At 39.5% G+C, this 22,681-nt stretch overlaps 1 protein-coding gene across 1 annotated transcript; it reads left to right on the top strand.

Moving 5' to 3' along the window:
* The first annotated feature begins 18,891 nt into the window (after positions 1 to 18,891).
* LOC143696930 (regulator of G-protein signaling 9-binding protein) lies at positions 18,892 to 21,254 on the top strand. Its single transcript, XM_077193841.1, has one exon. It carries the CDS (start codon positions 19,541 to 19,543, stop codon positions 20,267 to 20,269), a length of 729 nt encoding a protein of 242 aa, XP_077049956.1. The 5' UTR covers positions 18,892 to 19,540; the 3' UTR covers positions 20,270 to 21,254.
* Positions 21,255 to 22,681: the final 1,427 nt, after the last annotated feature.

Genomic DNA, 22,681 nt, shown 5'->3' on the forward strand with positions numbered 1-22,681 from the left:
CATTCATAAAGGTGAGAAATGTAAAAAGCTGACAGAACAACGCCGTAAAAAAGTGAATTTTCAACGTAACGTTACGTCTGCGGTTTGGGAGGAGCAGAGTCTGTAAATGCCGTGTCTGCAGCGACGGTATGTTAGCTAGCCAACGTGTTTTTTGTGTCTGTGTTTATATAGCATTAGGTTGTCGTTCAGGGGATCAGTGGGAATGGGAAATTAAATGATCAAGGTAAATTAGACTACGGAGATTACGGACTCTTCGCAACGGTTTCCTCCATAGACGTATTCTCCATGTTTACTTCCTGCCCTCCATCTGAAATCGCCCCGCCTTCCTGCGTCATCATAATCGTCATCATAATCACGTGACTGAAACCCAGCTATTGACCCTTTGCTAAGCCACGCTCGAAAACCGCCACTGGCCAATCGTGTCTTAGGAGCACGGGAGGTCTGGCAAGCTTACCAGCGAGGGAAACATGCTGAAGCGTTGTGTGTATGGATTGTGCAAATCTGATACCCGGTATCCTAAAAGTTTGGACGAGGGAGTGGAATTTTCCGTCCCGAAAATCTAAAAGCCAAGGGGAGAAATTATGGGCGTGGATCAAGCAGTTTGGGAGACCCCATTCACAACTAAATGTTGACAGGATTAACAAAAAAACATATTGCTTGGAAATAATGACGGTTCTTTGTTCATAATGCATATTTTAACGTAAAATAAGACGATTAAAGACAAGACAGAGGCTCACTGACATACTTTTAAAATAGATCAGCATTTTTATTTTGTTAATCGACGGCCTACCCCTGACCGGTGTTAGTGTTATTCCACAAGATTTATGGATAAGTAGTTTTTATTTATAATTATTAGACTATTTTCACATTTCACTTTCTCTGTTGTACACGAACATAGCTGTTCCTCAATTTGTGTGTTTCCCATTTGAATGGTCAGCGTATGAGGCGGCTGCTGCTTGCGCTGGGACTATAGGCTTTAGCTTCAATGTTTATGGAATTATTCTCTAATCGGTTGCATATTATGTCGTAGATATATCCCTCGAATGCATACTGCAGTCCCTTTTGTCTTGATCTCTCAGATATTTCACATGTTCGCCAAAAATTATCTCATTGGGAATGTCTGACACCGGTGCAGACACACTGTAATAGACGTACCAGGCACGAAAGCTTGTCAGGTGTAGCAACAGTAACTAGGGAGGGTGGGGCTTAGCAAAGGGTCAATAGCAAGCTAGCTTTGAAAGCATTAGATCTAGCCCTCCCTTCAGAGCGTCTCCAAAGCCACGCCTCCTTTAAAACACGAACACAACTCGGAACTCACACAGCAGCGTCACGAGATAAGAGACAGCGTTAAATTACCTCATGTCTCAAAGCACATAACATTACAACAATAATGAGTGTAAACAACTTACAGAGCTATTGTTGTACCACCTGACTGCTGCAGTTTAATTTCAGTGTTGATAGTGCTGACATAGAAATGCATAAATCCGAGTCTGAGGACGTGAACAGATCCAGGTAGAACATCACAGGTTGCCATCTTGGTTGTAATTATGGTTATGACATGGCGTGAACACAGCATAAGCTTGTTGTTTTGGTTCAGGAGGAACTGTAAAAGGCGGCTGCTGTTTCTTTGTGGTGTTTGGTACCACTCAATCTTATGGAACTAGCATTAGCGTGTGATTTCTGTGCGAGTATTGTCCAGGGAGGCATGCAAATACATAGGTTGACAGGCAGGTAGAACATCGGGCCGAATGCAATGATTGGACGAAAATTATTTGGTCCTATGACTTCCACAATAGTTATATACGTTTTGACATTTAGACCACTTCTATTATTGATGCTATCAGGGCTTGAAGAGAGTTTCAACCAGTAGCCCTATAACAAAAAGTGTTTATAAAACAAATTGCCTACCCTACCTTTAATTTGAGTAATGCCATTATTCTACATAACGATGCAGTTTTACGTCAATATGTAATGACGTCATCACGCAATTTAATAATTTAACAACTTTTAGCAACAAATTAACCTGCCTCTAGCAACTTCCTAAATTAGTTCGGAACAGTGCATATACCTTCCCTTCCCGTCCAGTTTTGTAAAAGAAACAATACAGTTATTTGTCGAAGTGAAAAGTCACTGTGCGGATAAAAATATTAATTTTAAAATGTAATTTAAATAATGACTTCTCTGACTCTTTCGAGGATAACTCGAAGGCTGTCTTATCGCAGTGAATCTCATCAAAATGTCCTTTTAATGTTGCTGGGTATGATTATATTGATAATAATGCTTCTCTGGCTTCATTATCTTTCCTCTTCATGTGCTTTATTATCTTTTGGAAGTCTACGTTTAAAGCTTCATTAGGTTAATCACTAGTGTTCTTAAATAAAGTTAAATTAAACCATTTTACTGGTTTCCTGTTCCACCCCTAAATTGTGAGGCCCAGCAGTTGTTCTCTGTCGCACCAATTCCGCCAGTCTGCTGAACACTAAATAAATAAATAAAAATAAATGACAATGCACTGGCAGAACCCTAAAGCAGATTAAAGGCTGAAGCGTGCAAACAGGAGCTCTTTCCATTTCCCAGACTGCATCTCTGCTCAAGCTGTGTTTGACAGCCCGGGCAGTGTTTGTATGAGCAACAGCTGAGCTTAACACATGATCCACAGTGCATTTCAAATCAGAGCAAAGCCCATCCAGCTCATAGACATGCGTTAACAGACATGCTCCAACTAAAACACACCATGATATGATCATGATATATTAGCAATATCACTCACATATTTATATAGATATAAAATGAATCTTATGAAACCTGACCAGAACATGCAAGTCATAATACATAAGTATTATTATTTAATACATATTAAATTATATTATATTATATATTATTATTGTAATATAAAACAATAGCATGTGGCTGGAGAGAACACACACAACGAAGGAATAAAAGAAAAAGAGTCTTTAAGTCAAACAGAACACTCTGGAGATTACCACACATACATCGACAATAACGGACAAAGGAACTGAGAAAACAGGGCTTATATAACAGGAACGTAATCAGGTTGAAACAGAAATGGTGTGAACTAATTATCTAATGATCAGGGACACAGGTAAACTAAAACAGATCAAGCAAAACCAAAACGTCGCTTCCTCACGTCGTAATGAGTCCACCTGAAGAGGAAGGGAGCTCTGGAGGAAAGTGTGGAGCTGGTGATGGGCAGGGAAGAGAAGGAGTCGGTGGAGATAGACACCATGGTGGTAAGAGCCAGGGTGGAGCTTTGGCAGAATGCTCAGGCAAAACCCAGAGACCAACTGATTGAGGCGGAACCAGGGTGTGTGGAGTATCCGGTTGAGCAGAGAGGCCGAACACCAGAGCGACATCCACGGCCTGGAAGTCCAAGGTGGAGCTGCTGGCTTGCCGGACTGAGGCGGAGACCGGGTCTCGGCAGATCGGGATGACGGCGGAGGGAGTGACCATCGTAGAGTCGAGGAAGCACAGAGCCGGGGCGGAGCCGTCGGGCTGGCAGGCCGAGGTAGAGACATGGGCCTGGGGACTTGAGGTGCAGCCGGGAAGCCCTAGGTGGAGATGACAAGACACATGGAGCTAGCTAGCTGGACAACACCAGCGGTTCCAACGGATCCAGGCGACTCAACATAACCAGCGGCAGGTTTGGACCAGGCATTTGGGCTGGAACACTGGAGGATCCAGTTCACCGGGCTGAACCGGCATGGAAGGTGAAGACTCGGGAGGAAACTCGATTCGCGGACCACAGATCTATAAGGCAGAGGTCCGCTCCTGGCTCTGGGGTGGACTGAGCAGTGCACATAGACTCCATGGCTCTGATGGTAGCCTGCTCTGGTTCTAGGACAAACACTGTGGCTGCCTCAGGATTGCAGGCCGTGATGAAAAGGCCGCCATTCCGGAGCATCCAGCTAAAATAGCTCCTCTCGAGGAGTAGGAGACTCAGCACATGGTGAGCCCATAATTTTTTCTTATAAATATACTCAGTTTGAATGTCCATTATTCTGTAACGTGCAGGTGGCTGGAGATAACGCACACGACCATGGCCGCGGTAACTGGCGGTGCTGGTGCTGCAGCACCCCCTGACAACTGATTACATGACTTTAAATAACTTTTTGTTTTTCAACGTTTTTTAAGAACACATCTGCCAGTGCGTTGTCATTTATTTCTACCTTTATAAAATTACTCTAAATATTATTTCGTTTTTATATGTTGTCGAATATGTTTTTATGACTCTAAAACAAATTAATATATCAAAAGGCAAAAGCCGATCTTGCATGGTGTGAGTGATGTTACACTGGTTGTGGACCAGCATCTCAGAACTCATTTGACACTCATTTAATGCATGTTCTGACATCGGTGAAAAAATTAAATATAGATGTCTTGATTAAAGCATTCTTTGGCATTAATCAGACAGTGTTTTTCCATTCCACTCTGCGACTTTTCCATTGTTTTTCAGTGTGAACGCAATAGGCGTGCTTAACTGTTGCGCTAGCATCTCGCGCATGACACGGCGTTATCAAAATGCAGCACTCAAGTTAAAATGAGTTCAACTAAAACGCGCCTCGAGGCCTTGCGTTTTTCCCCCGTTCCACTGCCCGCGTTTGGCGCCTTACGTTTTCGCTTTGAAAGATTACATTTTATGTGAACCAGCACTAATTCCTGAGCGTCTATCTTAAGGTAAGATGCAGATATTTGTGCTGTGTTTTTAAAATGTATCATGAGTTCTGTGCATTCTCACATAACTCTGTCCTCATTCATTTGTATGTTCATCTTTTTGTTTGGGCTGTTTAATATTAGGATTTTGTTTAAAGGTGTTCTAAGCGATGTCACACGTTTTTTAGGCCAATTTTTTTTTTGTTTCATAGTCTGCAGCAAACATCTCCTCACTATCCGCTGGCTGTCTATCCCCTGTACACACTGTAAAAAACGCGGTCTCTGCAGACACCCCAGGCTCCAAAAACGGCAACAAAAACAAACTGGGCTCACCTGCACGAAACATAACAAACTGTTCCAGCCAATAACCGACAAGAAGGATTTGGGGGTGGGGTTTAGGGGGTTAGTGCGCAGATGAGGAGGAAGGAGGGTCTAGCTAGCCTCCGTTTTGTTTGACAATACTTCGTACGTCAACAAGAAGTGACGTCATCCAACATCGCTTAGAGCATCTTTAAAATACTCTACCAGCACCACCCCGCAATATCAAACCACGCCCCATTAATCCCCGCCCCCAGCACCCCCTGATAAAATATGTTCCCAGCCACGGCTATGCACATGACGAAGGAATAGTAGCAAAAGAGTCTTAAGTCAAACAGAACACTCAGGAACTTACCAAATATATCAACAATAACGGACAAAGGAACTGAGGAAACATAGGAATGTACAGGTCCTTCTCAAAAAATTAGCATATTGTGATAAAGTTCATTATTTTCCTTAATGTAATGATAAAAATTTAACTTTCATTTATTTTAGATTCATTGCACACCAACTGAAATATTTCAGGTCTTTTATTGTTTTAATACTTATGATTTTGGCATACAGCTCATGAAAACCCAAAATTCCTATCTCAAAAAATTAGCATATTTCATCCGACCAATAAAATAAGTGTTTTTAATACAAAAAAAAGTCAACCTTCAAATAATTATGTTCAGTTATGCACTCAATACTTGTTCGGGAATCCTTTTGCAGAAATGACTGCTTCAATGCGGCGTGGCATGGAGGCAATCAGCCTCTGGCACTGCTGAGGTGTTATGGAGGCCCAGGATGCTTCGATAGAGGCCATAAGCTCATCCAGAGTGTTGGGTCTTGCGTCTCTCAACTTTCTCTTCACAATATCCCACAGATTCTCTATGGGGTTCAGGTCAGGAGAGTTGGCAGGCCAATTGAGCACAGTAATACCATGGTCAGTAAACCATTTACCAGTGGTTTTGGCACTGTGAGCAGGTACCAGGTCGTGCTGAAAAATGAAATCAGATGGAAGCATGAAGTGCTCCAAAATCTCCTGATAGCTAGCTGCATTGACCCTGCCCTTGATAAAACACAGTGGACCAACACCAGCAGCTGACATGGCACCCCAGACCATCACTGACTGTGGGTACTTGACACTGGACTTCAGGCATTTTGGCATTTCCTTCTCCCCAGTCTTCCTCCAGACTCTGGCACCTTGATTTCCGAATGACATGCAAAATTGGCTTTCATCCGAAAAAAGTACTTTGGACCACTGAGCAACAGTCCAGTGCTGCTTCTCTGTAGCCCAGGTCAGGCGCTTCTGCCGCTGTTTCTGGTTCAAAAGTGGCTTGACCTGGGGAATGCGGCACCTGCAGCCCATTTCCTGCACACGCCTGTGCACGGTGGCTCTGGATGTTTCTACTCCAGACTCAGTCCAGTGCTTCCGCAGGTCCCCCAAGGTCTGGAATCGGTCCTTCTTCACAATCTTCCTCAGGGTCCGGTCACCTCTTCTCGTTGTGCAGCGTTTTGCCACACTTTTTCCTTCCCACAGACTTCCCACTGAGGTGCCTTGATACAGCACTCTGGGAACAGCCTATTTGTTCAGAAATTTCTTTCTGTGTCTTACCCTCTTGCTTGAGGATGTCAATGATGGCCTTCTGGACAGCAGTCAGGTCGACAGTCTTACCTATGATTGCTGTTTTGAGTAATGAAACAGGCTGGGAGTTTTTAAAAGCCTCAGGAATCTTTTGCAGGTGTTTAGAGTTAATTAGTTGATTCAGATGATTAGGTTAATAGCTCGTTTAGAGACCCTTTTCATGATATGCTAATTTTTTGAGATAGGAATTTTGGGTTTTCATGAGCTGTATGCCAAAATCATAAGTAATAAAACAATAAAAGACCTGAAATATTTCACTTGGTGTGCAATGAATCTAAAATATATGAAAGTTTAATTTTTATCATTACATTAATGAAAATAATGAACTTTATCACAATATGCTAATTTTTTGAGAAAGACCTGTATATAACAGGAACAAAATCAGGCTGAAACAGAACACATGCAAACTAAACAGAGCAAACAAAACCAAAACAGAATAAATTTAAATTGTAAAGTATTTATACATTATGGTAGTATGTTGTACCACCTTTCAAACTAATTTTAATTTTTAAAAAAACTATAAAAATAAAGTAATTAAAACACTCCAAAAAAAAAAAAAATATATATATATATATATACTATGTGTGTGTGTGTGTGTGTGTGTGTGTGTTTGTGTGTGTGTGTGTGTGTGTGTGTGTGTGTGTGTGTGAAATATCTAATATCACAAAGATTTAATTTACTATGGTAAAATCTTACAAAGTGTGAAATTAACGCCATGTCATAATTCTATGCATCTTGTTCTTTTGTTTTATGCTGCTCGTAGTATGCAAAGTGCATTGAAGTGAAAATTATTTTGTCACCAGCCCAAACTGAACCAACAGTCAGCAGGCAGAGTGTTTTGCTTATAATGACTCAGATACACCAGGCGTGGCAGGTGGCAGTGCTGTAACAGTCTGCACAAAACATCTTTGACTAAACCTGAATTATTAAACATCCCACTAATGCCACAAGCCCCTCCGCACGAAAAAACAGAGTTTTAGAAGATAGACTCAGAGCTAATTATTTTTTAAAAGCTTTTATAAACCTTTCAAATATGGCCTCTGTGGACAAATTTAATTCTCTGTGCACATAACTGAGCTTTCATGCAGCAACAAAAGTGCACAAGGATTATGATCCCGGCCCTGAAGTTTTCCCCTGCAATTTCTTTCATGCCATGAGATTCTTGCCATTTTTGCTGCGAATAATTTCAGTGACAGTACTTGAGTAATTTGACACTTACATCATGTTTCCCTCTGAATTAATATTTCAGTTTTTGTTATGGTCTCTCAAACTGCCAAGCTGCAATTATGTACACTGATGTGGTTTAGTTTTCTTATTGTAAATCAACAGCAAAGATTGCGTGCTTCAAAGGCCCACGCGATTTTCCTCCAAGTTCACACTACAGTGACTTAACACGGCTTTGACTGTCGGAAAGAAGTCTGCTGTGGAGTTCGTATCAGTTTGACCTTAGCAAAAGTGAACAGCGAGGGCACATATCAGCTGCAAATGGGGTGACCACGAGCACCCTTATAAAACCTAAAATGAAAAATCAAAATTAAAGTTTTTTGGCATTTAGTATGAATATGTTAGCCTTAAAGTTATCTATAAGCTTGTGTGAAACAAAACCATGACAAAATTCATATTTAGAAGAGATAAGCATTCTAAACCTACAGTCTACCACTTCTGCCAATATGTATCAACGATTTTGATCATTCTGCACTTCAGTTTCTTATTAGATTTTCTGTCCAATCAAATGCTCTCTAGAATCTGAAGCGTCCTGCCTCACACTATAAATAGACGCTGAAGCTGCAGCTGAAATCAGTCACTTGGTTACAGAATTACTATTTTCTATATGGTGAATGGCCCATATAGGGAATAGGGAACGATTCAGATGGTGTAAATATGCTTTCCATTGGGGCGAATTAGTTTGCATTAGCAAACCACCACAGCTTGCACACAGTCTGCTCGGGTCCAGAAACATGATGGCACAGAGCGGATCATACACACAAGTCGGCCAGACCACAAAGCGTATCGGACCCATTTGAATTCTACACAAAATGCTGTATTTTAAAGCAACAGAGTGGTGCAGGTATGATATCACTTTGTAGCCCAACCGGCAGTTAGCATCACACTGGTTCCCTTGACAAAAACCCAATAAGATTTTTCCATAGGCTATCCCCCCCCCCCCCCCCCCCCTGTTATTGGCAGCTAAGGAGAAATTTATTCTTAAGAATGTTTAGTGAATCCGGCCCTCAGGTCATGCTTTACTACCGATCTGCCATCCCCGGTGTTGTGATTCAATGCTATTGCAGCCATGTACACCTTCAAGGTGGAGGCAGAAAAGTGCCTCTCAAGCACTTAAGCACTAAGCACCTAAGGACTAACCCAATATCACATCTCTGTAGGTCTTCCCCTTGGCAAGAACACAAAGCAACAAATAGGCACCACTCCAAAGAATACAGTCGCCTAGTTGAGGGGGCTCTAGCCTAAGTGATTGTGTCTAACCCATCTAGAGAGGTTCCAAAGGTCTGGGCGCAGGTGCCAGATTGTGCCCTGCCACTGAGAAAGTAGGTCCTTCCTCAGGGGGATTAGCCAGGCAGGGGCCACTGCCATCAGCGTGAGCTCTGAAAACCAGGTTTGGTTAGGCCAATAAGTTACGACCATAAGGAACTGTTCTGGACCAGCTGTGTGCAAGTGCCGAGGGTGCCTCGGTCAGGGAATACCACAGAGGACAATGTGAGGATTCTTGGGAGGTGAACAGATCTATCTGTCCCTGGCCAAATCGACTCCAGATCAGCTGGACTGTCTGGGGATGGAGTCTCCACTCTCCTCAGAGAACAAGCAAGAGTTAGCCACGCTTCCAAACTCTGTACCAGCGGTACTAAAACAACTATGTCCGGTACACCCATGGCAAGGTTACCACCAACAGGGTTTTACTATTGTGAAACAAGGTCCATCATGCCGGGAGATCACTTATCCCTTGATGTTCGTAAAATGTGCTGAAGTGCTTACTTTGTTCCAGGGGTCCACTGTGGAAGAGGGCGCTGACGGTTGAGGAAGCTGGGCCTTTTCATGTCTCGTCAAGCTTACCTGACCCTGAAAGCAGACCTGGTGCAGCAGAACGCGAGGAGGCGAAGTGTTCGTGTCTATCCTGGCTCTGCTGCCAATGTTTAATGCCTGGCCATCTTGATAACGAGAGCGATGAGCACCGTGTGTGTGTGTGTGTGTGTGTGTGTGTGTTTTTGTGTGTGTGTGTGTGTGTGTGTGTGTGTGTGTGTGACCCAGGGAAAGCGGAAATTGCTCTTTTGCTGACTGTGTGGTAGCTGTCTGCCTGGTGGCGTATGGCCAAAGGAAATTAATGCTCTCCTCCCGTCCCTCCACCAGAGGCTCGCCCCCAATCCTAGGGCGAGTGGGTCAGCGTCCTTTCCTCCTTCCCTGGGTTGCCCGTCCCATGTCTGCTGTAAAGCATTGTTTTATTGCCTCTGTCTGCTTTCTAACTGTCAAGAACTGCTGTGCAAAATCCTTGACAGTGTCGCCAAACAGACCACCTTGGGAGATGGGACTTTCTCAGTATCTCACATCCCCGTCAGGTTAAAACACAAGTGGTGATCCTGGATCACTAATGTGGACATTGCTCGACCCAGAGCATGGATTGCCATAGCGTCAGGGTGGAGATGGCCTGGACAGTGATGTTGTAAGCCCTCGCCATGAGCTACGTGCTGCACTTACATGCCCTGAAAGGGAGTGGCAGCATTTTGAGGGAATAAATACAGACCTCGTGCCCGGAGGTAGAAGGACCAGGGCGCGGACTGCAACTGAGTGACTCTGGGTCTTTTGTAAAAGAACGAGAGCACTAAGCGCAGCTTGCTGGCCATATTCTTACGAATGTTTTCAAATGTTTCAAAATGTTCAGAGAACATTCAAAAGTAACATTCTCATAATGTTTGCAAAATTATAAAGTGTCCCCTCAATGTTCATATAATCAAAATAAGTAACTAATTATAAAAAAAAATTCTTAGAACATATTTTTGTTAGCTGGGTTAACAGATATTACAGGTGCTGGTCATATAATTAGAATATCATCAAAAAGTTGATTTATTTCAAGAATTCAACTTAACAGGTGAAACTAATATATTATATAGACTCATTACATTCAAAGTGAGATATTTCAAGACTTTATTTGTTATAATTTTGATGATTATGGCTTACAGCTTACGAAACCCACAAAATCAAAATCCCAGAAAATTAGAATATTACATCACACAGTAATTACACAGGAATACCTTGATCATTGAACCAGGTTTTGGTTCTTTTGGCAGTGTGGGCAGGGGCAAATCCTGCTGGAAAATGAAGCAGGAAGTGCTCTGGAAATGTCCTGGTAGGCGGCTGTGTTGAGGGGACAGCGCAGTGGACCAACTCCAGCCGATGACATGGCTCCCCAAACCAACACAGCCTGTGGAAACTTCACACTGGACTTCAAGCATCTTGGATTGTGTGCCTCTCCGTTCTTCCTCCAGACTCTGGGACCTTGGTTTCCAAATGAGATGCAAAATTTTCTCTCATCAGAAAAGAGGACTTTGGTCCACTGTGCTTTATTAAATCCAGAGTCAATGCAGCCGTCTACCAGGACATTTTCAGAGAACTTCATGCTTCCTTCATTTTCCAGCAGGATTTGCACCTGTATATGTATTTAATATTTGATAAACCTTCATTTTATGGAACAGAACAATTCCAAAGTCTAAGCTATCTTTAATGACTAAATTATTCCATTCAGATGTGAAAATCATTGTTCTCTCTATATGACAAGTGGGAAAATAGAAGGACTTGATGATGTCAACTGAAAAGTAATGGCTGCATCCAAAAGCTTAAAAATGCTGTCTTCGGAGGATTCCAAGGGAAGAAGACATCAAGGCACATCCGAATCCAATGTTAGCTTCTCTACCTGTCTCCTGAGACACCTTCATCAGATTGCTTTTTGAAGGCATTCGATATCCCACAATACTGTGTGTTCCATTCTTTGACAGTTGAGCTAAAAAATTAAGATGGTGTCTGAAAGTTGCAGTTGGTGGTCAGTTTGTATGTAAAAATAGATGTTTTTGACCAACGTTTTCCACTTTTGATTTAATTTCTAGCGAGAAAGTATTGTAGTAATTGATATTAGTATGATTTTATTTCGATAGTCCACTTTAGACATTCTACCTACTATAAGTAACTTTGCAGAATACATGTCAACTAACTGTCATTATAGTATTAGTAGACTGTCTGCTTAATATTTCCTAACATTTTATTTTATTGGTCCCCATAACAGACATTCTACTGACTATAATTAAACAGTTATTCTGCCTCAGAAGTCTGTCCAAAATCAGTTTATGCACAAACGCTGCCTGCAAGGTAATTGCCTGCCTGCCTAAGTTTTCAGATGCAGCCACTTTTTCCTTTGGAAAAACATGTACTGATGAATCATGCACAATCATATAACAATATGTTATATAGAACATTTTAATTTCTTGCTGATTTAATTAATATTAAGATGAGCACTTTTTCTACAAGCTTAACAATCCTTTAGATGTGTTTTCTAAGTATAGGTTGGTCTCAATCTTTTGTCATGTGTTTGGAATGACACAGGATAAAACCATATCAGTTTGTTGCAAGAGGAGCGATGGATGGATGGTATGGAATGAGGGAGGAGTCTTTTCACTCTCACCTCAAGTTCTCGGCTATTTCCGGGTGAAGATGAGATTGGATTAGTGCTAAAACTGGCACTGGCAGATGCTTCGTCTCCCATCCAGATGATCCTTTTAGTGGAGAGTAATGGTTCATAATGCAACTGCAGACATCAAGGTCATCTGCATGTGAGAGGCTATCTGCAGATTTATGTAAAAGAAAACATTTCTTTAGACTGAATTATATTTGAAGATAAAGAGGGTATGTGTAATAAAGTGTATGTGCAAACAGACAGGAAAGGTTAACAATAGATTAAAACAGCAAACAAGATTTACCTTCGGTTTAATAGCCATAATGAGACTAGTCATTAAAACACCCAGAAACGACAATAGATAGATTACCGGTTACACCAGGTCAGATATTGCGTGTACTGCGCCAGGAACTACACAGTCTGTGAATCTGTGGATTTGGGCATCAATAATTCAGTAAAGAAGACAAGCACTCCTTTTACCGCTCTTTTCGTGTTGCTGGTGTGCTGTTTTATTTTTTCTTCATATCCTGCTGATAAAACACGCATTTCTTTTTAATGCACATCGAAAAACTAAAAAAAAAAGATCTTTAAATATTCAATGCAGCTTTTGTGGATATCTAGACAAAGAAACACTGAACGAACATTACTGTTTAGAATCATGCTATTTTTACTATAAGTTAGTATACTGTGCATATTAATTTTGCATATTAATAATCCATATGACAAATGAATACGAAATAATATCATTTAATATCGCTTTTTTGCTCGAGTGTTAAAAAAACGTTAAAAAACAAAACGTTTATTTCCGTTTTTAATTTTTATTTCTAAGATGTTTGTTGCAATGCATTTTTATATATTTAAATAATACATATATTTAAATATCTTTTTTATTTTTTTTAAATATATATTAGAGATTATTTAATGCATACTATGTACTCTACTAGTATGTGCAGTACTCTAGTATTGCATTCAAGATTTTATGCTTCTTTTTTTAACCATTTGAAAATGCTTTTGATGTATAACAAGCTTCTATGTATAGGCTACTTGGTTGTGTATCTTTATATTTACAAGTACAGAATGCAAATTCATGTATTTGCTGGTTGTAGACATCCTCCTGCCTCTGATAAAGCCCTTTTAAAAACTGATCTGAAGAAGCCATTCCATATGGTCAGTGAGCTCAGAAGAAGATTGAGGAAAAGGCTACTTCCATTAAAAGGGGCATTAGAGAGCATTATAGTGTTAATCCAGGGGCCTTTAGTAACCTGGTAATCTGGATTACATCATGTGCAGATCATCCTGTGGTTTGGGCTGGTGACCTTTCAGCCAAAGACCAACTTTATACTGCATTAGCGTCCTCTAGTTACCCCAGCCCCACTTTTCTGTACCATTTCCATATCTGATCTAATGTGCAGCTGCTAGAGCAAACATGAACAACTGTACTCCTTCCTCTGCTCTGTGTTTCTCATTAATATGTAAGCTTTTGCAAATGTTTAAGTGCCTTAAGGGGCCAGTAAACACACTTATTTCACTTCTTTGGCTCAGTGAAAAATGTGCCTTCCTTTCCATAGTTAATTTACTGGAAGTTCTTAACATGGTTGCTGATCAGGTAAAAAAACTAAAATAATAATTAACCCTTAAATGCATGAATGTTTCGCCAATCATTATTCCATATTTGGGTCTTTAGCAACCCGGATCTAACACGGATGGATCTCTACATGTCGTGATGATATAAAACTCTCCTGATATTAGATTAACAATTACAGGAGAATAAAATAAAGCATAATTTGTTACCTTTTGGAGCCTGGAAGGGTTCAGTTTTAGCAGATGTTTTACAGTATCATCACTGTCCTCCTCAGAGCTCATTTCCCAGAACATTCAACATCTGGCTCATATTAGCGATCTCAAACATATTCTCAAAACTATAATTTTCAACATCTTCAAAATCAATATTTTGATCGCTGACAGCTTCTTCTCGAGATCCACCATCAAGAGAAACTTTTGAAAAACTAAATTTACCTTACTGCGCATGCATAAAACCTCACAAAAGCTCACTGAGATGATACAGACGGAAAGATAAATAATATTTATTGCGCAATTCTTCTGACAGGATCATTTTATTCAGCAAAATATCTCATTTTTTAATAATAATAATAATAATAATAATAATAAAAAAATTATAAAATTATAAATTTGTTAGATTGTTTATAATGAATTGATTGTGAAATACTTAGAAGGTTGATGTCTAACTTTAAAAAATGAATGAGGATGAGGGTATGAATGATGTCTTGGTCACTAAAGATTAAGACTAAGAGCTAAAGGGATAGTCCCAAAAGTTACAATTATGTCATTATCACTCATATGTCGTCCCAAACCCATGTTGTCACGGTTAAGGGTGCTTCATTGGCTTCCCTGTTTGTGTTGTCCTGTCATCTTCTGCAGCTCGTGATTAGCACTGATTTTGCAGTGCGGGTGTGTTCAGATTGCCCTGATTGGCCGGCTAAATGCCCTCTCCTGTCGCTTGTTCCCTTTTTCCCTTATATTCTCTGCTGTGTCTGGCCCTTGTTGTCAGTAGATTTGTGTGTGCATCGTCTCTTGCTGTTGGACCTTTGCTGTGTTTTTTGTGTCTACTCTTGTCTGCTGCTGTGCCCAGGACGCCTAGATGACAAGTTATACAGATGGTCGTGCGCTTGCTGTCCTCTGTCTCGTCTCGCTCCCCGTCCCATTGGGCATGCATCTGAAGTGTTTTCCACAGCAGTGTGTCCGCAGGTGTCTGTACGGACGGCTCTGGAGCCCTCACACATCCTTTGTTGTCTGTGTGTGTAACTACACTATTGTTTATTCCCTAGAGTATCTAATAAACTGTTGCACGGACCCTCTGCGTTTGAGTCCTCTCTTTACTGCTTTTACAGGAAAGCATCTGCAAGCTTGTGGACTGATTTCAACTCTCCATGACTAAGAGCTTCCTTTTGTGGATGTATTTCAGGTCACCTCTCCATCCACTGCATGGAAAAGAGCCATTAAGCATCAAGCAACATTTTGTCTGAGCATGAGTGGTTGTGTGTCAGTTTTCTGCAAGATTCCCTCAGTGGCTTTGGGGCATCAAATCCGCTCAAAGCACAAAGTAATATGGAATTTGTGAAGGTATTTATGAAAACAACTAATTAAGACAACATCTGGTGGTGCTGCCAGCACCAGATGTCATGATTAGGTTGGTATCGGATAAGGTACCATGAAATGAAATAGACTTTATTATCCCCCAAGGGAAATCTGAATTGGACTGCACACATACATCTAAAAATCAGTAGATAGATAGATAGATAGATAGATAGATAGATAGATAGATAGATAGATAGATAGATAGATAGATAGATAGATTATGGCAAAATACATTTAAGCTTTCGCTAAGAATAAAAATGTATGTATAAAACTATAGACCTAGCTAAGAACAACATTGCAAAAAAAGATTAGCTTGATTCATGAAGAATCAAGTAATAAAAAAGCTGTGTAAATAAGCATTTAGGTAAATGTTTTGACTATATAAGTTATTTTTATTTGTGAAATATTATAACAATTTAAAAGAACTGTAGTCTATTTTAATATTATTTCAAATGTAATTTGAGACCAATGCAAAGCTGAATTTTCAGCATCATTACTCCAGTCTTCAGTGCAACGTGATCCTTCAGAAATCATTGTAATATGCTGATTTGTTGCTCAAGAAACATTTATGACTATTATCAATGTTGAAAGCAAAAGCTTAATATTTTTGTGAAGATCGCGATACATTTTATTTTTTAGGATTATTTGACAAGAATAGAATAGAATAATAATAGAAAGTTCAGAAGAGCAGCATTTATTTGAAATATAAATATTTTATAACATTATACGTCATTACTCTTTACTTACCTTTGGTCAACTAACAATACAAAACTAACTGAAAGTCAATTAAAGTGAAACTAAAGATGAATGAGTCCAGATATCTGTAACAACCAGAGAGCTTCCATTTTAATTGCACTATAATAAGAATACTAAACTATTAAATTAACCATGACATTATATATATATAAATTAAAATGTCCTGTTTATATTTTTCCTGTGCATTGGCCCTATTTAACAAAAAAAAAACAAAAAAACACTGATTATTGATTATTAGTATACTGTATTCTAATCACCCAAATGAAGTCTCTTGAGGTGGGCACACTGGTAGGGTGGCACAGCTGGCAGATGTGACTGGGAGACTGACTCAGCCAGTGGCCTGCAGTGACGTGCTGTTTTTCACCCTATGGGGGAGCAGTTAGAAAGGCATATCCTATTCTGCATGCACACACCAGGTTAATATTGAGGTTTTTTCCTCTATGTGGAGGAAACCCTGCGGGTCTCCCTGCAGGTGAAGTCTTAGACACATCATGGCTCTTATTGTACAGCAAAACAATATGTGACTCCCAATCCCATTAGAAACATGTTAAAACACTGTATCAGTTATCAATCAAAACAAGACAGATGCAGTCTGTGAGTATACAAATGTTTAATTTTTATTTGGCAATGGCTTTTTATTTAGAGCATCTCCCAGTGAGATAATTGTGGAGACGGTCCCGCTGGAGTAAACCTGGGGTGAGGCGTCTTTCTCAAAGACACAATAGTGATAACAGCAGCAAAGCTATAGCTGAACGTTGCCTTAGACTGGGATCCTGCTCACAACATTTGTGATGTAAGCAAAGATTCTTAACTGTTACACAGACACTGTGTGGATTTGTATCTGGATATGTGCAGAGGAAAGGGTAAACTGAGAACAAAAATCAATATTTCCTCCTTATTAATGCATGACTAATCCTTCATTCAAATATATTTGGCATTCTCATCTCCACATGGTCTCTCATTCAATCTAGAAAAAATATTGCAGAGCAGCTCTCCTCAATTATTTCTCTCTTATGATCTTATTGAACATTGTGTGTGTGAGAAAAAAGAGTTATAAAATAAACCATAATATTTACAGAAACAGTGGAAATGAATGGACGGACGGACGGATAGATAGATAGATAGATAGATAGATTCATGCAAAATCCATTTGTGAACTCCATATCATTTGTCAATGCACAATCAATACATCACAAAGCAATACATCTTATAGCTACATCTGGCTCTGGCATCATTTTATTCCAACAAGTGGCTGTCTGTTGATGAGAGGCACAATTTGGCATAAGATGTTTTGAAATGAGATGCTATTGAAGGTAGCACATGGTTGAGTGGTTGCCAATGGTGATTAAGTGAAAGTGACCCATATAGAAAACAATGCCTATAGCTATATTTAACTGAAAAATCATGCAACGCTAGACATGCTTAATTTGTAAAACAGACTGGTTTCATCTCAAATAATATTTCTAGTTTTAGTGAACTTAATATTTTTCCAATTCAGTTTTTCCAATTCAAAGAACCCTAAATTAACATGAGAAGTTTATAAAATCTGGAATGAAAGACTGGGAATGAAGAATGTGGAAAATAGTCAAGAAAACTAAACTGTTTTGTGCAAGAAATCTTTATTAAACTTGTATCTGAACTTGAAGGACAAAATAAAAATAAGTATGAAATGTATACTATGTATGCATTTTTAAGGTTAAAAATAACACCATAGCACATTCACAACTTATATGATATGGGTAACTGATTTACATGAGATATATATTACAGCACTATACAGTAAATGATAATAACTATTTGAATTGCATAATTTGCATTAGTTTTTATTTTTAATGTCATGTAAGGTGGTACTACGGTATATAATAAATATTTAATAGCTAAAACAGTGCCTCTTAAACCTTGAATGACAATGTGACAAGAAGACTAGAAAGTAAAAAAAAAAAAAAAAAAAAGGAAAATTGGATTGCTTAACATTCAAAAGTTGCTTGTTCTCCAGAGCTAGTGCCTGTTGTTGCTTTTAATGCCTCGTCAAAAACTCCTAATTGTTTGCAACATGTAAAATAAGAATTTACATGTTTGATTAAAGTCCAAATGTAAGCCTTTGTGAGCTTTGCTGAACAAAATAAACCATATAATCCACTCAGAATCAACACTTAGTAGGGATAAAGTTGTCGGGTGTTCCAAAACCACTTGAGATAAATCTAACCAGAAAAGGATCAACTATATTTTGCTATGCACTTTTCAGCCATGCCATCACTGTTAAATGTTTATGAATAGGCCTATCAGCTCTTATATTGGACTGCTAGTGCTTTTTTCAGATGTAGCACTGCACCATGTTCTTCAAACATTTACTGTGGAAATGCATCATGTAAAGCACCAAACAGATGCTCATAACATGTTTTGTTTTCCAAACTGCATCACATATATCCATAGACTGTAAAAAAAAAAAAATATATATATATATATATATATATATATAGCCTATATATAGGCCTACCCTGTAACAATGTCAAAAATATTCTTAGTTTCTATCTTATTTTTTGATAACACATTTTATAGCAAAGCTGTTAGTAGCCTATTTATAAAGAAACACATTTCCAAATAGTGTTCATAAATACTTTTGAGAGACCTTAAAAAATGGAATGAAATGGTATCGGCCAACCAATCACGACAGGTTTGGCTGATCTCCCAGGATGTGAGTGACTGGTTATTTCACTGGCTAGCGTTTACTCGTAGCCTATTTAAACTCGTATCACCGTGGACGGGCGAAAAACGGACTGCTGTCTTCTGAAAATCTGGGCATCATCACCATCCCTATCATCATCATTGACAAAAACATTACACGCGAACAACTCCGCGCGTCAAGTCGCGTTAAGAAAGCTCGGGCGTTTGTTTACATTCCGCCTTCGGAGAATCCGTTTACATTGCTCTCTCTCGGAATGCCTTTGTGACGTCATGGAGGTAGACGTTCTCTTTGGAGTTTTAAAATGAACACCTGTTATGTTTAAAATGGCATGCTCTTTGCGCAAAAAGAAAAAGATAGGCGACGTTTTAAATTCATGCGGACATAGCCTACTGAAGCATTCTAATCTCCGGCAGCACAACTAAAGCCGTTTAGGGATCCATTTAGTGATAAGCCCGACTGTTGCTGTCTGCATCAAGAGGGAACATGGATGGTGAGGAATTTGCAATGACGAGAGCGATGATGATGATGATGAGTGCACTCGTATGGCTGCTCTGCTCCCGTGGAAACTAGAAGACTCTATCATCCAGCGTGTTATTAATATTTTCTTTAGGATTTTTTCCAGTGAGAAACGTATCCATATCCCCGCGCAAACATGGGCAAAGATGAATGCAAGACCATGTTGGACGCTCTGAACAAAGTAACAGCTTGCTACAGGCATCTTGTTATCGCTTTGGGGAGCACATCCGACTCCCAAAACCTGCGCGAGGAACTTAAAAAGACCCGAAAGAAAGCCCAAGAGCTGGCAGTGGCCAACAGGACTAAACTGACGGCTCTTCTGAAGGACAAAAGCATCAGCAAAGATGATCGTGCAGAATACGAGCGCCTCTGGGTGCTCTTCACCAGCAGCATGGATCTCCTGGAGGTGGACATGAAGCGATCCTTAGAGATCGGGCAGGATTTCCCTCTCAAAGTGCCAACGAGACACCTTATCCAAACGGGAATGACCGGCAGCACCACCACCGTGGCTGCTCGAGCCATGAGTGTCCAAAATATGAAGTACGAAGCCGATGCAAACATCGACACGGTGGACCTCAAAGAACTGGAGACGGAGATCGCTCAGGTGGACCAGATGATGGAGGAGATGGAGATGAAGGTCCAGGTGGCGCCGTGGGCAGTCGAGGCGAAACAGGAGGCGGGAGCCGAGTTGAAATCCACCGTCAGTGTTGGGAATTCATCAGTTGGTGTCATCTCGATCTGCGAGGAGGAACCCAAAGAAACGGTGGAAGGAGAAACTGGGATGATGAAAGTATTAGCGGGGATCATTTTCACTGCTGTTTTACTCATAGCTGGAATTCTGGGGTACCTGGTGATTAATTTATAATGTAGCCTATAGTTTGGCATGTAGCCTATATCTGGATGACAGTGGCTCGAGGGCTTTAGATTTTTTTTTTATGCAGGAAGCAACACGTTGCTATAGTAGGCCTGTCAATTTGCGGAAGCAGTTTTTGTTGCTCTTGATGTGGAGATACTCAGATCACCTGGCCCTGGGTAGCCTATTAGTAAAATGCATCAGTGTTTAAAGGGAATAGCCAAAAGGAATAAAAACTCCTCCAGTGGTCCGTCATGACTGCTTCCTCAACCGCTGAAGGTAAAAAAACAGTACAATCAAAAAAGAGTAGCCTACAATCAGAAGTGGTAATGCTTCAGAAAAGGTTTTACTTAAGGTACTTTTAAGCTAAAATTTGAATTTAAAATATATTGTCAATCTTTTGGTTTATCAGTAACTGGCCGTTTCATTGATCTGCAAAGACCTACAACTTAAGATTACAACTTTTGTGACCCTCTGACCGAGCATCAGTGGGTTGTGCATATTTAACAGGTATTTGTTTTCACAGTTTAAATAAGTAGGTGACATATTTAAGGTTGCTCATTGTGTTTCTGACCTCCCCGGGATACTTGTTAAGGGATAGTTCATCCAAAAATAAAAATTCTGTCATCATTTACTCACCCTCAAGTTGTTCCAAACCTGTATACATTTCTTTCTTTTGCTGTACACAAAGGAATATATTTTCACGAATATTTGTAATCAAACAGTTGTGGGCCACCACATACATACCACATACGCATCTCCCCCCTAAAATGAGAATTTTAATTTTTTTGGGTGAACCATCCCTTTAGTCTCTTTGCAAGCTATTGGTCAATGTCTCTGAAAAAGGCTCATCACTGACTGCTTGCACTCTTGAAAAATGGGCCTTAGGCATGTTCTGAAAAACACTCTATGATAGTTGATTTGTACATATGACCTGTACTCATGTTAAATTAGTGTACATAAAATATATTTATTATAATAAAGGAAGTAAATAATGCTTTTTTGTTAAGCTTGTGCTTTGTTCATGAAGCAATTTATGTTGAAAACTTTGCATAATGAGGATTAAGTTATCATGTCTTATTCCACACTGCCTTTTGGTACTTTAAATAGTAGCCTATCTTTAAAAATGCACTTGGTTTTCTTTATCCTTATTTAAGCATATTGACTGATCAGTCTGGTGTCTTTCAAGCACATTTTAGTGCTGATTTTTCTTATGCAATCAGATTCTTGAGTGAAGTTTATTTGGTCATTTGTTATTTTTAAATTCTGATCCCCTTAGTTTATTTTCAGACTTCAGGAGTATTAAGTATGGTTGGCAGAGAGTTCTTGCTAAACTAATTAAAAAGGTATTTATAGAAGATTTTAAAATCCTATTTACTGTACTGTTCGTTGTAGGCCTGGCACAGACTAGACTGTATTTTTTTACTATTAATGTGATCAGCTGTAAGTCCTCTTTAAACCGAAGGAATGTTTGTATACTGAGCTGTACAGAATACTTCCTTTACTGCCTAATGGCAATATTGTGTCTGAAATGGTAAGAGGATATATTTCCTTTTCATTAATCTATTCCTTATATAAATTGTCTGTTAAGTTCATGAAAAATATGGGTTTTAATAGTCTTTATCGAAACATTTTCCATAATGATGAACCTCACAGCCTGTTCATTTCATCATCATCATCATCTTCTTCTTCTTCTTCTTCTTCTTCTTCTAATACAGCATAACCAGCTTTTACCCAAGTTTGATCGATTAATTAGTCTCCCGCTGTGCCATGTGACTCAGGAACCCATAATGATTGGAAAAACTGCTTGTTAAGTGGCGCCCTAGAATGGAGCGTCAGGTAAGAAAATCAATGCCATTTAAAGGCCAAGTTACATATCCAGCTGCTATCTAACATTCATTAGGAAAGACTGAGAGTGAATGTAAACTGCAGCAATGCATGTCAACATATGGCTGATTTATAAGGTGCCCATTCATTTCTTTATTTATTAAATTAGTAAAACTCTGTGTTTAGTCAACTATAAGCAGCAAAATAAACATCCATTTTTGTAGTTTTTGAGAACATTGAAATAGCTATTTTTTATATTGAGTGCACATCGAGATCACAATTAGCTGCATGCAAACTTCCATCGATAAATTCCTAATGCATCATACAGTTTAGGTCAATTTATCTATTACATTGAAGCAATAAGGTGTGTTTTTATTGTTTACTTTTTATTTGTTATATAATTTACATATACACATCAAGTTCTTATTTATTAAAGGAATTATTACTTTTTATGCTGGCTTGCTTTTGCAAATGACTGTTTTTCCTGTTGCCACCAAGCTTGTGCAAAATTCAGAATTTCAGAATTGGCCTCCATTCAATTCATGAATTGTAATTTGAATTGAATTGACTCCGCCCCACAGGAAGTTGAATTTGAAT

Source organism: Siphateles boraxobius, unplaced genomic scaffold (genome assembly GCF_051911475.1).
Source record: "Siphateles boraxobius isolate OS27281-9 unplaced genomic scaffold, OSU_SipBor_1 31, whole genome shotgun sequence".
NCBI classification, from domain to species: Eukaryota; Metazoa; Chordata; class Actinopteri; order Cypriniformes; family Leuciscidae; genus Siphateles; species Siphateles boraxobius.

Coding starts and splice junctions, on each gene's coding strand:
- LOC143696930 (XM_077193841.1), top strand. CDS start 19,541: ATGGGCAAAGATGAATGCAAGACCATGTTGGACGCTCTGAACAAAGTA.